The 12724-nt window shown below is 41.0% G+C and overlaps 3 protein-coding genes across 3 annotated transcripts; all 3 read left to right on the forward strand.

The window, feature by feature from the left end:
- The first annotated feature begins 5873 nt into the window (after positions 1-5873).
- Positions 5874-7482, forward strand: LOC137644279 (uncharacterized). The gene is made up of 3 exons (XM_068377272.1): positions 5874-6440; positions 6598-6871; positions 6974-7482. The coding sequence occupies exons 1-3, from the start codon at positions 5874-5876 to the stop codon at positions 7480-7482; spliced, it is 1350 nt and encodes a 449-aa protein (XP_068233373.1).
- Positions 7483-7745: 263 nt separating this feature from the next.
- LOC137644280 (uncharacterized) lies at positions 7746-8426 on the forward strand. Its single transcript, XM_068377273.1, has one exon. The coding sequence runs from the start codon at positions 7746-7748 to the stop codon at positions 8424-8426; it is 681 nt and encodes a 226-aa protein (XP_068233374.1).
- A 911-nt stretch (positions 8427-9337) lies between these two features.
- LOC137644281 (piggyBac transposable element-derived protein 3-like) lies at positions 9338-11005 on the forward strand. Its single transcript, XM_068377274.1, has 4 exons — positions 9338-9435; positions 9692-10270; positions 10384-10508; positions 10863-11005. The coding sequence occupies exons 1-4, from the start codon at positions 9338-9340 to the stop codon at positions 11003-11005; spliced, it is 945 nt and encodes a 314-aa protein (XP_068233375.1).
- Positions 11006-12724: the final 1719 nt, after the last annotated feature.

Below are 12724 nucleotides of genomic sequence, written 5' to 3' on the forward strand. Positions count from 1 at the left end.
ATTATTTTTCAACTATTTAGAAACTTTGATATTTTGATTGTCATTTCATTACCTGACAAAGAGTTTGACTCTTTTAAGTTAGCATGAACTATTCTTCGTTTATTTCCGAGAAGAAGAGCCAGTGACAATGACATCAGAGCTCATGACTTTAATCATATTAGATACTAATTATTTGAGCTAATTGGGTATCACATTGAAAGAAAAAAGATACGGATCAGTTGCGGAAAATCTAAAAAATAGTATTTACTTTCATTAGCATTTACTTTCGAAAGTTAAAAGGTAGAGAAAAGAAAGAGCCGGTAAATCTATTGAATGCCCTATTAATTTAGTAATCATTCTAATATTAGAGAGAGAGAGAGAGAGAGAGAGAGAGAGAGAGAGAGAGAGAGAGAGAGAGAGAGAGAGAGAGAGAGAGAGAGAGAGATAGTTCGACTTAATCTTGGTCCTAGGCCCTTGCTCATTGCTTCATGAGGTAAGTAATAGGGAAACAAGATTTTTCTTACTATCATATTTTCCTTGACGTTATTTGAAATAGATTGTACAATTTACCGTGTATCTATTATGCAAATGGTGTGTTACAGTTTTTTGTCTTCATCGAGAGACATCCTTTGCTATATATGTCATGACTATACATTTATATTACGGGAAATGTCTTATAAAGATATTTGTTTTCACATTCTATTATTATTATTATTATTATTATTATTATTATTATTATTATTATTATTATTATTATTATTATTATTATTATTATTATTATTATTATTACTTGGCATGCTACTGTGAAGAATTTTCTTTACTACTCTTCTTCTTCATAGTTTATACGTAGACTTTGTTATTGTTCGTGACGTTACGGCAGGGAAAAATGTGAGTAATGTGTCTTTCTTAATAAAGTGTCTCAAGATTAAAACTTTTGTGTTTCTGTATTCATTATTTTACCTTAATCATTTAGGTATTTTAGATTTCTTGATTAAAACGAAAATATGCTACTTTAAGAGGTATGGTTATCCACACACGTAAGCCAGAATTGCTAAATTACATTTTATTTATTTATTTTTTCTTTTTGTATGCTAGATGTTTAGAGTTAGGATTGTCTTTGTCCGCTGGAGTTGCAAGATTTCTCCTTGTATTCTAAATAAGTGTAATGCTTAAGACTCACAAGTCACAAGTATTTCAAGCCTGTCCTAAATGAGAGTTGGTACCTCAAGACCAGAGGCCTACGAATCAAGATACAGTGTTTTGGGGGGAAGGAAGGAGGACGTAGCTGACCTGAACTCGACCTCACAAACTTACAGGCCACGGTACTAAGAGGAGCTGCCAAGTCAGGCTCCAATGTTAACCTCGTGCTCCCACTCTCCATCACTAGCCTGTTCCCTTACACAATAACTAAACAAGGTTACATAGGAGGAGGTCAAGCAGATAACCAGTGTTAGTGAAAAGCAGCTTATTCCACACAGCACGACTGTTCCAGTCTAGGGGCTAGTTGAAGGGGTCATTGACTCCACAAAATAAGTGCTGTAGGTCTAGTGAAGCAAAACTGAAGACCGCCACCTTCAGGACACGGGTGCCCACACCATAAAATCTTGCGAGTTCAACTAATGGCCATTCCCCCTTTAGATAAGTTTCTATTTGTCTCAAAAGTTAAGTTTAGGTATTATTTTGGCATTACATCATTCGGGCTGCGTGCATGGAAATTAATGTACTCATAATTTTTGGTCTCGGTAATTGCTTGCGGTTACTGACCACATGTTGGGACCCCACAGCAGCCTACCGCACAAATTTTTTTATCAGAATATTTTTATTCTAATTATTCTGTATGAGGGTTAATCTGACGAGTTAATTCCGTTTAGTATTCTCAATATTTTGTGTTGTAAACTGATTCTCGTTTCACTTATTCATTTTACCATATGAATAACTTACAGTATAACTGAGTTACTGATATTCTTTCCAATTTTTAATTTTGCTGTGAATAAATCATTGGGTTACTTCCATTCCCTTTGGCTGTGATAAATCATTTGGAATAGATTACAAATGTTGGTATCTTTAACCCCATTATATGAATTTTACCAATTTACACTATGGGACGGGTCAGAAGTACCCAAGATGTTAAGAGTAACTCATTGTAGATATAGATAAGATGGTATCAGCGAGTGTACGCTCTTTAACTTAGTGCCTTGAAGGTGAAGATCCCCATTTAACTTTACTTTATACTTTTATACTCCACTGCTCTCATTTTTTTTATTGTCTCTAATTGCTTTAACGTAAGATACCTGTCCAGCATCTCTCTGGGGTCATTTAGACGGAGTCGAAACAGGGTCTAAGAGTGAGATGACTATAGAACTGACAAAGCTAGAGTAGGCCAATAAATTACTTTTATTTTCACGTGTTGAGTTTTCCGGCCTCTGGACAGTAAAATTTCCCTTTTTGTATTTAAGAGTTAATGTTAGTAAACTGTGGCAGTAAAGTCATTAACAGGGTGTTTGTGCCACAAGTGTAAGCGCTCATTATACTCCCTCGTTGATCTTTGCATAACTGCCTCATGGAGACTTTCTCGGACTAAGTTCCCATTCAAACATTTAATTAAAATGAAAATTCTCCACACTAGTGATCCTTCGAACCGGATCTCCCACACTTGACTTTTCGATCATTAAATTAACGTAACCTAGCTTGATCAAGCAATAAATACCTCGCTATATCACACTGACCCACATGCACCAGCCACATTGTAGAAAGTGTAATACCCAGAATTGAGTTGGAACGAGAGAAGAGTTTTGTAATTTTATAGTATTCGACACACACTTAAGGAAGACAGTGTAACCAGGTTTATTTATGAGTTCTGAGACGACAAAACTTCATATATGTTCAGGTCACAATTTAGGTTGCAAGCTGCATGTTTTACTGTTAACTTGCGAAGTTCTATGCCCGTCGGTTCATATGATCAGTTCACCTAATTTTGGCATTCAACCAGAAAGCTCTGGGACACTGGAACTAAAGTATATCACTTACGTTGTTCAGACTTAATTGTTTACTGCTCCAGGCGAGCACCTTTCATTATGCTCTGTTCGACTTAATTTGCCAATATACTTTTTTCATAATTTTTGTACCTCGGTTTACCATCCTTTGTGCAACTGCTGTAATTTTCAAGTTTAGCCTCAGTGCGAGTGGTGTTTGGATTGTTTTGCAATTTTCATGTGCTACTAGTAACATTGAGTAATTTTTTGAGACTATCTAAATTCTATTTACTTTTGTAATTTTTTGAGCTAGCCTATAGGCTACTGTATAGTTGTAAATTGTCGTTGCCACTTACCACATTTTTTAATTGCGCTTTTAACCAATCCGTGGTCACTTCTTGAGTAGGGTGTGTTTCCATTCCTCAGACATACCCAAAAATTTTAAGAATTTATTTAACATTGAATTTGTAAACTCCGCACATCCACGGGTTCCATCCAAAATGTCTTTACAAATTCTTAATCTCGGTAACCCTCCACAACCTCATGCTGAATCTCTCAGCTTGGAGGAACTTAACTCACGGCTTGAGCAACAGGAGGTCGATTTCAAATTTTTATGTGAGGATGCAGATCTGGCCCTCCATAGCCTAAGTTCAGTTGATCTTTCACGAATGACGTCCCCTGGGTTGGATCACTTCAGCGTTCCCTTCGGAGGTATCAAGGACAAGCTTAATAAATACAAACATTTTTGGAGGTCTCATTATCAACATCCGATCGTTGTGGCAAATTACCCAATGCTGGTTGACTGTGCAAAACGAATTGAAACGGACTTCAGTAGCATTGTGTTCCATAAGTCCACTGGAAACCAAGCACAGAATCAAACCCCTGGCACAAACCCGAATACTGTTTATGTGTCCGTTGCCTCTGAGCCTGATCCCACCATCTTTGAATGTCGTAAGGAATGTTGGACGGGTTGGTGTAGCCTATTCCGTTAAACCATCCACGAGTCTCCCAAATATTCCCCAGCGGATAAGTACAGAATCCTTTTACAGTGCCTTAGAGGACCAGCCCGGCGTCTTGCTGGAATCAGGATCTGGAAAGAGGGTTTGTACGAAAGGACAATCGCTAACATCGTCCAGCAGTACGAATCACCTGATCTTAACCGTCATTTGCTGAGCAAGAAGCTCTTTAGTATGGGTCCCCTAGCGGATGATGGCCCTAACCTCAGACGGTTTCTGATGTAGTGGAACAATGCTGAGGAAGAATATGTGCAAGTGACCAAAGCCCCCTTGTCCGAAGATTTGTTGGAGCATGTCACTCTGAGTAAGCTAAACCCCATTCTCTTAAGGACAGTTTATCTCCGTTACAATAGTACATCCGTGTCCTTGCAAGACTTAAATGACGGACTATACGAATATGCACGCACAAAGGAGCTAGTCAAACTGTTGACGGAGACAAGACAAGTCAGACTTCCTGTTAAACCTTCTAACTCTAGATTAAACAGCAATTCAACAACAAAATTGGCTAAGCCCTTCCCTCGAACGACCAGTGAAGCTCTTAAGCTGAAGACACCATCCACACAAACCCAAAACCCAGCAAAACCTACTCAGAAGCGTGCACCGGAGCCGGCCAAAGCTCCCCCACTAACAGGTAACTCTGTTCGGTACAATTGTGTTTTCTGTGACTACAATGGTCACTCAACTTCAAAATGCCCTCGGTTTCCCGATTCCAATAGTCAATTGATTCGGTTGAACCAACTAGTCTGTTGCACTAAATGTTTTTCGACGTAACATGATGCCCGTGATTGCACCGCCCATGTTTCATGCCAGAACTGCCAACGTTGTCACAAATTACCTTGCTGCCCTAACATCTTGACCATGGGTCATCAACATGATTGACCGAGAGCAGACCCACCTTCTGTTCAACTTAATCATATAGCCTAGAGTGACACTGAACAAACCAACTAGTCGAACGAAATAAACCCTGCTGTCCTACCCACCTTCACTGGCGATCTAATTAATGGAAATCTTAAACACACCACCCGAGTTTTCCTAGATTGTGGTGCCAAACACACATTTGTTCATCCGAATATAGTCAAGTCACTGAGCCTTGCTCCTATCGGAAAAATCGTGTTCCGGCTCAACTCATTCAACATGGACAAACCATCTCAATGTTCAGACTTGGTACAGTTCAATTTGAAAATTGGCCAACACAAGCATAAAGTTGTTGCCATCGTCAACCCGAACGTGGGAAAGAAAATAAGGACGCCTGGATGTAATCATGCAGTTTACACTCTAGAGGCTAGTGCTCTACGTCTTGCAGAAAGGCAGCCAGATGACAATGCCACTGGCATAGAGATCATCCTCGGAGCCAATTATCTTCCCCGATTCCTCAAGCGTACTCACAACATCAAAGGTGTCAACTTGTCCAGTACACTAGGGGGATATGTGGTTTGGAGAGAGCTGTCAGATTGTTCACGAGAAGGGACAGAACCCCCCAGAGGTTGATAGTCAGTCGCTCACACTAAACCGCATCAGCGTAACAGACCCTGTGTGAGTAAAGCCCCCCGTCGCGAATCTATGGAAATTCGATGCTGTGGTCACAAGCAATGAACCCTTCAGCCATCTTTAGGCACAGTCCGCTGATCTCTTCAGGCATACTACACGATACGCAAATGGAAGATACAAGGTGCAACTACCCTTCAGGAGTGATAGCCGACCGGAAATAGATTTTGGTAGGGCTTTTGCCAAACTGATGTCCCTTAAAAAATCTAAGGACCGTCAGTTATTCATCAAATACAAGGCCATCCTTGACGAGTACATGAAGTAGAGCTTTATCGAGCCGGTCGAGCTAGAACCTCATAATAAGGGACAAATGCACTACTTACCACATCAACCTGTCCTCAAAAGTTCCACCTCCACCCCGATGCGCATAGTACTCAATGTCTCGGCTAAATTAGGACCAAATTCAAGGTTTCTGGATGAATCATTGAACAAAAGTCCATACTTGGCTTCAAAAATTCAGTCAATGATCCTCTGGTATCGGAAAAGGCCATTTGCTTTAACGGCAGATATATCTAAGGGTTTCCTGCGGATTAAGATCGCTCAGGAACACCGTGATTACTGTCGGTGTCTCTTCTTTAAGGACTCCAGTATGTCCGAAGTTGTTGCGTGCCGCTTCAAGGTGGTACTGTTTGGGATCACCTTGAACCCATATTTGCTTAACCAGACAATACAACACCATCTAGATGCTCAAACGAGTAGTCTTTCCTCACAGCTTAAAGCAAGGTTCTACGTTGACAACTTCCAACGTTGCTACGACTCGGCCATGGACATCCTTAGCGGAAGACTGTCCATAGAAAAAAATATGCTTGAAGCCAACATGCCCCTTGCCAAATGGACCACTAATGCCCCCATCTCGGGAGACTTCACCGAAACGGGCCCCCAAAATTACCTAAGTCTGGACTGGAACACCGCTGATGACACATTAGCAGTTAATCTCCCCCTCAGAACTGATATTAGAGGACTACTCACACGTCAACACCAAAAGAAAGGTTTTCTCTCTGTTTTCATCCATCTACGACCAATCCATCTACAACCCTATTGGCCAGATCTCGCCAGTCACTATTCACAGCAATCTCTTCATTCAGAAACTCTGGAAGATGGATCAGAGTTGGGATTCCCGCCTTAGCGAAGAATTGATCCGCGAGCTCGGTGCCATTCTTAAAAAATACAAGGGTCTCGAGAACATTAAGGTGCCTCAAAAGGCACATCAGGGTCACCAAGCTGCATTACATGTTTTTGCAGATGCCTCCAAACAAGCCTTTGGAGTGGCTTCCTACGTGGTCACAATTGAAGGTAAATGCCAGCTCCTCACAGCCAAGGCACGTGTTATACCTAAACATATGCTGGAATTGGACGAAAGTTAGTCCATTACCAAGCTTGAGTTGACTCTACTCCTGTTTGGATGCCAACTAGCCCAGTATCTGATAGAATTACATCCAGAAACATACGTTTCTACAACAGTGTGGTCAGATGACTCCACGGCCCTACAGTGGGTACACAACCGGCAGAGAACGTCCCTATATGTTCTCAATAGGGTTGAGGAGATAAACCGTACAAGGTTGAACTGTTGGTTGCTTCTCAAGCATGTCCCTATGTCCTGCAATCCCACCGACTTAGCGTCGCAGGGAGTAGCCGCCAAAGTCGTCCTCAAGTCCAACTTATGGCTTCATGGACCAGCCTGGCTGATCGATTTCTCAGCTTACCCGGACCAAAGCAGATTCCCTTCTGAATGGGAGATCAAAGCCTGTCCCATCAGACTTTTGGCACAACAAACTCAAAGATTTGCTCATTTCTCATCTCTTGATGAGGCCGTTAGGAGCTATGCTGCCTTGCTGCGCCTGACGAGCGGGTGGGCTGAGCACAAATTCCCCCATTTAGTCCACAGGTTCCCACGAACACCAATTACTGCCATCATTTGTGTGTCACAGGTGGTCAGTTACCCCCAAATATTACAACAATTAGCAAGGTAAACCCGCCTTGTTGACGTCCGATGAACGAGCCTTTATTGGACAACGGAATCCTTATATTGACAATAACGGTGTTCTAAGAGGTCGTTCCCGCCTCAGTGATACACCCCTAGAGTCCGGGACAAGCACACCATTCTCATAGGGTTCCACTGTGCTCTCTGGAGCTTACTGTTGAGCACTGGCATGAAGTGCTGCTGCACTGTAACACCTCCACTCTTCTTGTTTACTTGCGCAAGGAATTTAGGGTTCCCAAAATGTGACAGCAAATGAAGAAGATTCTCAAAAGGTGCATATATTGCAAAAGAGTACAAGGCCAGCCGTACCCAACACCACCGTTAGCCCCAGTCCACCCTAACCGCCTGAATGTTGAGGTCCCTTTCAGAGTTACTGGACTGGACTATACTGGCAGCATCAAGGTACACCATTCACATGTGGACATGGTCTACGTACTGCTGTTTACCTGCGCTGCCATGCAGGCAGTAGCTCTAGAAACTACTAATTCCTTGACAGTTGTAGAACTAGTCCAACCGATACGAAGGTTCCCTGCCAGATTTAAGATGCTACAGTACCTTGTGTCCGACAATGCCTCAACCTTTCAAGCTGGTCAGACACTCGTGACAAAACTCATGCAACACCCTGTTATCGATGGGCTCAAACGGGCCCACAACCTCACTTGGAAGTTCATCACTCCTCGAGCCCCATGGCATGGAGGGTTTTACGAGGGCTTGATTTTTTTTACCAAACTCAACTTGTGCAAAGCCACTTACCGTTGCTATCCTACGTATGATGAGTTTGTGACCTTAGTCCGAGAAGTCGAATGCGTGGTGAATGATCGCCCTCTAACATATCTGGATACGGATGACCCACTGATACGCCTACTACCCCAAGTCACCTATTCTATGGTCGAACCCTCTCAATGGCACCTCAAGTCCACCTGGCTGACTTGACTGATTCTGCCTTTCGAGAGGGGGACATCCTCTGCAAAGATTAACAGAAACAGACCAACATGCTACAAACATTCTTGAAGAGGTGGAAGTACGATTATGTAAGTTCCCTTCGGGAACGACACCAGAAGTCTAGTCGCCTCCACCCAAACATCCCCAGGGTTGGAGATTTATGCTTGTTGATTCTGGACGAGGTCAATCGAAAAGAGTACACTTTGACCCTTTGACCCGTATACCCAGGTCGAGATGGACACATCAGAACAGTCAAGGTCCGCTCCGCAAATGGAGAGTATGTACGTCCGGTCAACCGACTAATACCTTTACAGGTTAAGGAAAACAGCCAAACACTATCCGAACCAAGTGAGGAGGAACCTCCTAACACCCCTCCTCTTGAAAATCTCGACCGGCCTCCTAGAGACCAACTGGCTGGGAGAAATGGGACCATAGCCGATGCTATGTCTCTTGTAGTTATCACGGTGCCCCGCCACGACAGGCCTACATGGACCTCTGCTGAACGTGCATGAGCCCTATTACAGGAGATCTTGTAGTAGCATTACATAGTCTTCATCAACCTTGGTTGCCTGACCAGTCATGTGAAGGGCTGCTGAAGTTTTGATTTGTCCTTCCCTCCGCTCTTATCTTGCAGTTGTAGTTACCTTTTTCTACTAAGTCATAGTTAACTCTGTTTTACTTCCGCTTGTAATCGTACCACTTTGTTTGACTTTCGATTGTAAATCGTACTTCACACTCATCTCGTATGCGGTTGCGGTTCGACTTAACCCATTTCAGCTCAGTGGTACATATATGGCACATTAACAGCATGATGCAATATTGCATCGTAAATCGCTCTGGGCTGAGACAAGCCTGAACAATTGTATTGGGAATGCACACCAAACCTGGTACTACATGTTTATATGAGTACAGTCCCTCAAGGGTGCCAGTCTGTGCTCTGCTGTCACCTTGAAAAGAAGTGCCGCTGTTCTCTGCCCAAAACAATGACTTCCAGTACAAAGTAAGTATATTTTGCACATTTCTTTGATAAATATGTTCTTTTGGTAATTGCATGTGTTGAACAAGTATTAAACTGACTGCTCTATTTAACCTTCATATTTGTCTAATCCATCCTTTTTTCTGCATATCATTTTATATTTGCTGTGCCATATATGGTTCGCTGAGCTAATGCAGGTACATTTTTTTCTGTGTACACATATTTTATAATTATCGAATTTGTAGCATATTGTAAATCCATTTCATGTTTCATATTTCAGATCCCTGACTATGCATGACATTTTAGCTATGTTAGAAGAAGACGATAGTCATGTAAAAGTTTACACTGAGCCTACAGATACGGGCCTATTGACTGATGAAGACTCTGCTGATGAAAATGATAGTGGATTGATAGATAATTTGTCCGGCAGACAACTGACTGGTAATGCTGAAGCTGTTTTCCATGACGGACGACGTACAACTGAAGATGATTGTGAACCTAAACTGAGTGGTAATGATGAAGCTATTTCTCACAACCAACGTCGCACTGCTGAAGATGATGGTGCGGCTCATAGTTCTTCACCTATAAATAGCTATAAGACTCCCAAATGGAGTCTTGGCACTTCTCTCACACCTGGGGACTGTATGTTTCCAGAAGCAAATTATGCAAAATATAGGGATTTTACTCCAACTGAACTTTTCGAACTATATTTTGATGATGATATGTGGAATATGTTAGTGGATCAGACAATTATCGATGCAACTCTCAAAGGTGAAACGGACTTCTTGGTAACCAAAGATGATATGAAAGTGTTCACTGGAATTTTGATAATGTCTGGCATTGTTCCTGTATCTTGTCGGTTGATGTTTTGGAGAAATTCATCTGTGACAAGATATGAAGCAGTCTATCAAGCAATGAGAAAAAGAAGATTTGAAAAATCAAGCAACTCATTAATTTTTTTGATAATTCTAGATTAGATACAACTGACAAATATGCCAAAGTTCGTCCACTCGTTAGACATCTAACAAAGAAATTCATTGAGCATTTTCAACCCATGAAGTCACTCGCTCATGATGAAGCAATGGTCGAATATTATGGTAAGCATGGGTGTAAACAGTACATCAGAATGAAACCAATTAGATTTGGCTATAAAGTTTGGTGTCTAAAATCACTTGATTCTATGAAAAAACAAGAGAGAAACGGCAGAGTTCGCTACAGACAAGGTGGCATCAACAGTCCATACAAACAATGCTTCAAGCAAAGTAAGAAGGTACTCACAGAGTGAGAAAAAGAATGTAGAAGTTGACTGCCCAAAGATAGTTCTAGAATATAATCAACATATGGGAGGAACTGATAGGCAGAACCAAAATGTAAACAAATATCGTATTGGTATTCGAGGGAAAAAGTGGTATTGGTGTATACTGTATTTACTTGGCTAATTGATGTAACAGAACAAAATGCTTGGTTTTTGCATAAGAAGTCTGACGGGGGATTGTCACAGTTTGAATTCAAGGAACAGATTGCTCAGACATATCGTACTCGGTTTGGTACACCACTGAAGGGAGCTGGGAGACCGCCATCCTGCTCAACATAAGGGGACAAACGAGTGTTAGAAGATATTCGTCTTGATGGAATAGAAATTTATCTTGTGGAAACACAAGATAACAAAAGAAGATGTGCAGGGGAAGGATGTAAGAAAAGATCTTTCAGTCAGTGTAGCAAATGCAATGTAGGACTCTGGTTGGCATGTAACCTTTCATTTCATACTAAATAATGATGATGTGTTCTAAGTATTTACATTTTGATCAATATTGTAATTTTTTTACCTGTTAAATTGAAGTGAAACTTGAAGTTATATGTATTTCAACACAATTCGATACTGAGTAGGAATTTAGTAGCTCACTCTAAGGTTCAAATGTTTGTTTTAGTTTGGAAATTTTACAGTATTTGGCATCATCTTGCTAAATTTATTAGAGGTTCTGTATCATTGCTCATTTTAGATTTGTAATACCCTAAAACTCTATAATGAGTTATCAATTTCAAATAAATAAGTGTATTTCGGATAGAGCCGTTTTTTTTCTTTCAACACAAAAAAAATTGTACTTGGATGTGCTCAGTGGTACATATATGGCACATTGTATTCTAGAAATATTACTGCAGAGAAATGTAAACCGAAACGTTTTCCTGATCATTTAGGAAGAACAAACACAAAAAATGTTGAGTAAGATGAAATTGCAACACCAAAAATAATTGGAGCGGAAATGGGTTAATGCCAATTGCTGACATAGCATAGCGCAACGAATCACATTCATTCTTTATTTATTTAGTATACTCATCTCCTATACTAACATAACCCACATTGCAATTGTCTGCACTAACCCTTCTCTTTTTTTTCCTCCCTTTATCCCCAGGGTGTGAAGAATTTTTTTCACTACTCTCCTTCTTCATAGTTTATACTTAGACTTTGTTATTGTTATGACGTCACGGCAGGGAAAAATGTGAGTAATGTGTCTTTCTTAAACGAGTATCTCAAGATTAATACCTTCCTGTTTTTGTATTCATTGTTTTACCTTAAGTATTTAGGTATTTTAAACCTCTTAATTACAACTTAAGTCTTCTAGTCTAGGAGGTATGGTTATCCACACACGTAAGCCCGACTTGCTAAATTATATTTTAGTTTCATTTTCTATTTTGTATGCCACATGTTTAAAGTTAGGATTATCTTTGTCCCCTGGAGTTGCAAGATTTCTCCTTGTATTCTAAATAAGTGTAATGCCTAAAACTCACAAGTCACAAGTATTTCAAGCCTGTCCTAAATGAGAGTTGACACCTGAAGACCATGGGCCTACGCATCAAGATACACTGTTTGAGGGGAAAGGAAGGAGGACGTAGCTGACTTGAACTCGACCTCACAAACTTACAGGCCATGGTACTAAGAGGAGCTGCCAAGTCAGGCTCCATTGTCAACCTCGTGCTCACACTCTCCATCACTAGCCTGTCGTCTTATACAATAACTAAGTAAGTTTACGTAGGAGGAGGTCAAGCAGATAATCAGTGTTAGTGTAAAGCAGGTAATTCCACAGCACGTCTATTCCAGTCTGGGGGCTAGTTGGAGTGGGTTTTGACTCCACAAAATAAGTGCTGTAGGCCAAGTTAAGCAGAACTGAAGACCACCACTTTCAGGACACGGACGCCCACAACATATAAAATCTTGTGAGTTCAACTAATGGCTATTCCCCCTTTAGATAAGTCTCTATTTATCTCAAAAGTTAAGTTTAGGTATTATTCCGGCATTACATCAATCGGGCTGCGT

This window comes from Palaemon carinicauda, chromosome 7, assembly GCF_036898095.1.
Source record: "Palaemon carinicauda isolate YSFRI2023 chromosome 7, ASM3689809v2, whole genome shotgun sequence".
Taxonomy (NCBI): Eukaryota; Metazoa; Arthropoda; class Malacostraca; order Decapoda; family Palaemonidae; genus Palaemon; species Palaemon carinicauda.

What these genes read in the sequence shown, in the direction of transcription:
- LOC137644279 (XM_068377272.1), top strand. Translation starts at nt 5,874, where the DNA reads ATGCGCATAGTACTCAATGTCTCGGCTAAATTAGGACCAAATTCAAGG. An exon ending in CCGCTGATGACACATTAGCA is followed by an intron (nt 6,441 to 6,597) that starts GTTAATCTCCCC and finishes CTCTTCATTCAG; the next exon opens with AAACTCTGGAAGATGGATCA. An exon ending in TATGCTGGAATTGGACGAAA is followed by an intron (nt 6,872 to 6,973) that starts GTTAGTCCATTA and finishes TTTCTACAACAG; the next exon opens with TGTGGTCAGATGACTCCACG.
- LOC137644280 (XM_068377273.1), top strand. Translation starts at nt 7,746, where the DNA reads ATGAAGAAGATTCTCAAAAGGTGCATATATTGCAAAAGAGTACAAGGC.
- LOC137644281 (XM_068377274.1), top strand. Translation starts at nt 9,338, where the DNA reads ATGAGTACAGTCCCTCAAGGGTGCCAGTCTGTGCTCTGCTGTCACCTT. An exon ending in ACAATGACTTCCAGTACAAA is followed by an intron (nt 9,436 to 9,691) that starts GTAAGTATATTT and finishes TTCATATTTCAG; the next exon opens with ATCCCTGACTATGCATGACA. An exon ending in AGCAATGGTCGAATATTATG is followed by an intron (nt 10,509 to 10,862) that starts GTAAGCATGGGT and finishes TTGATGTAACAG; the next exon opens with AACAAAATGCTTGGTTTTTG.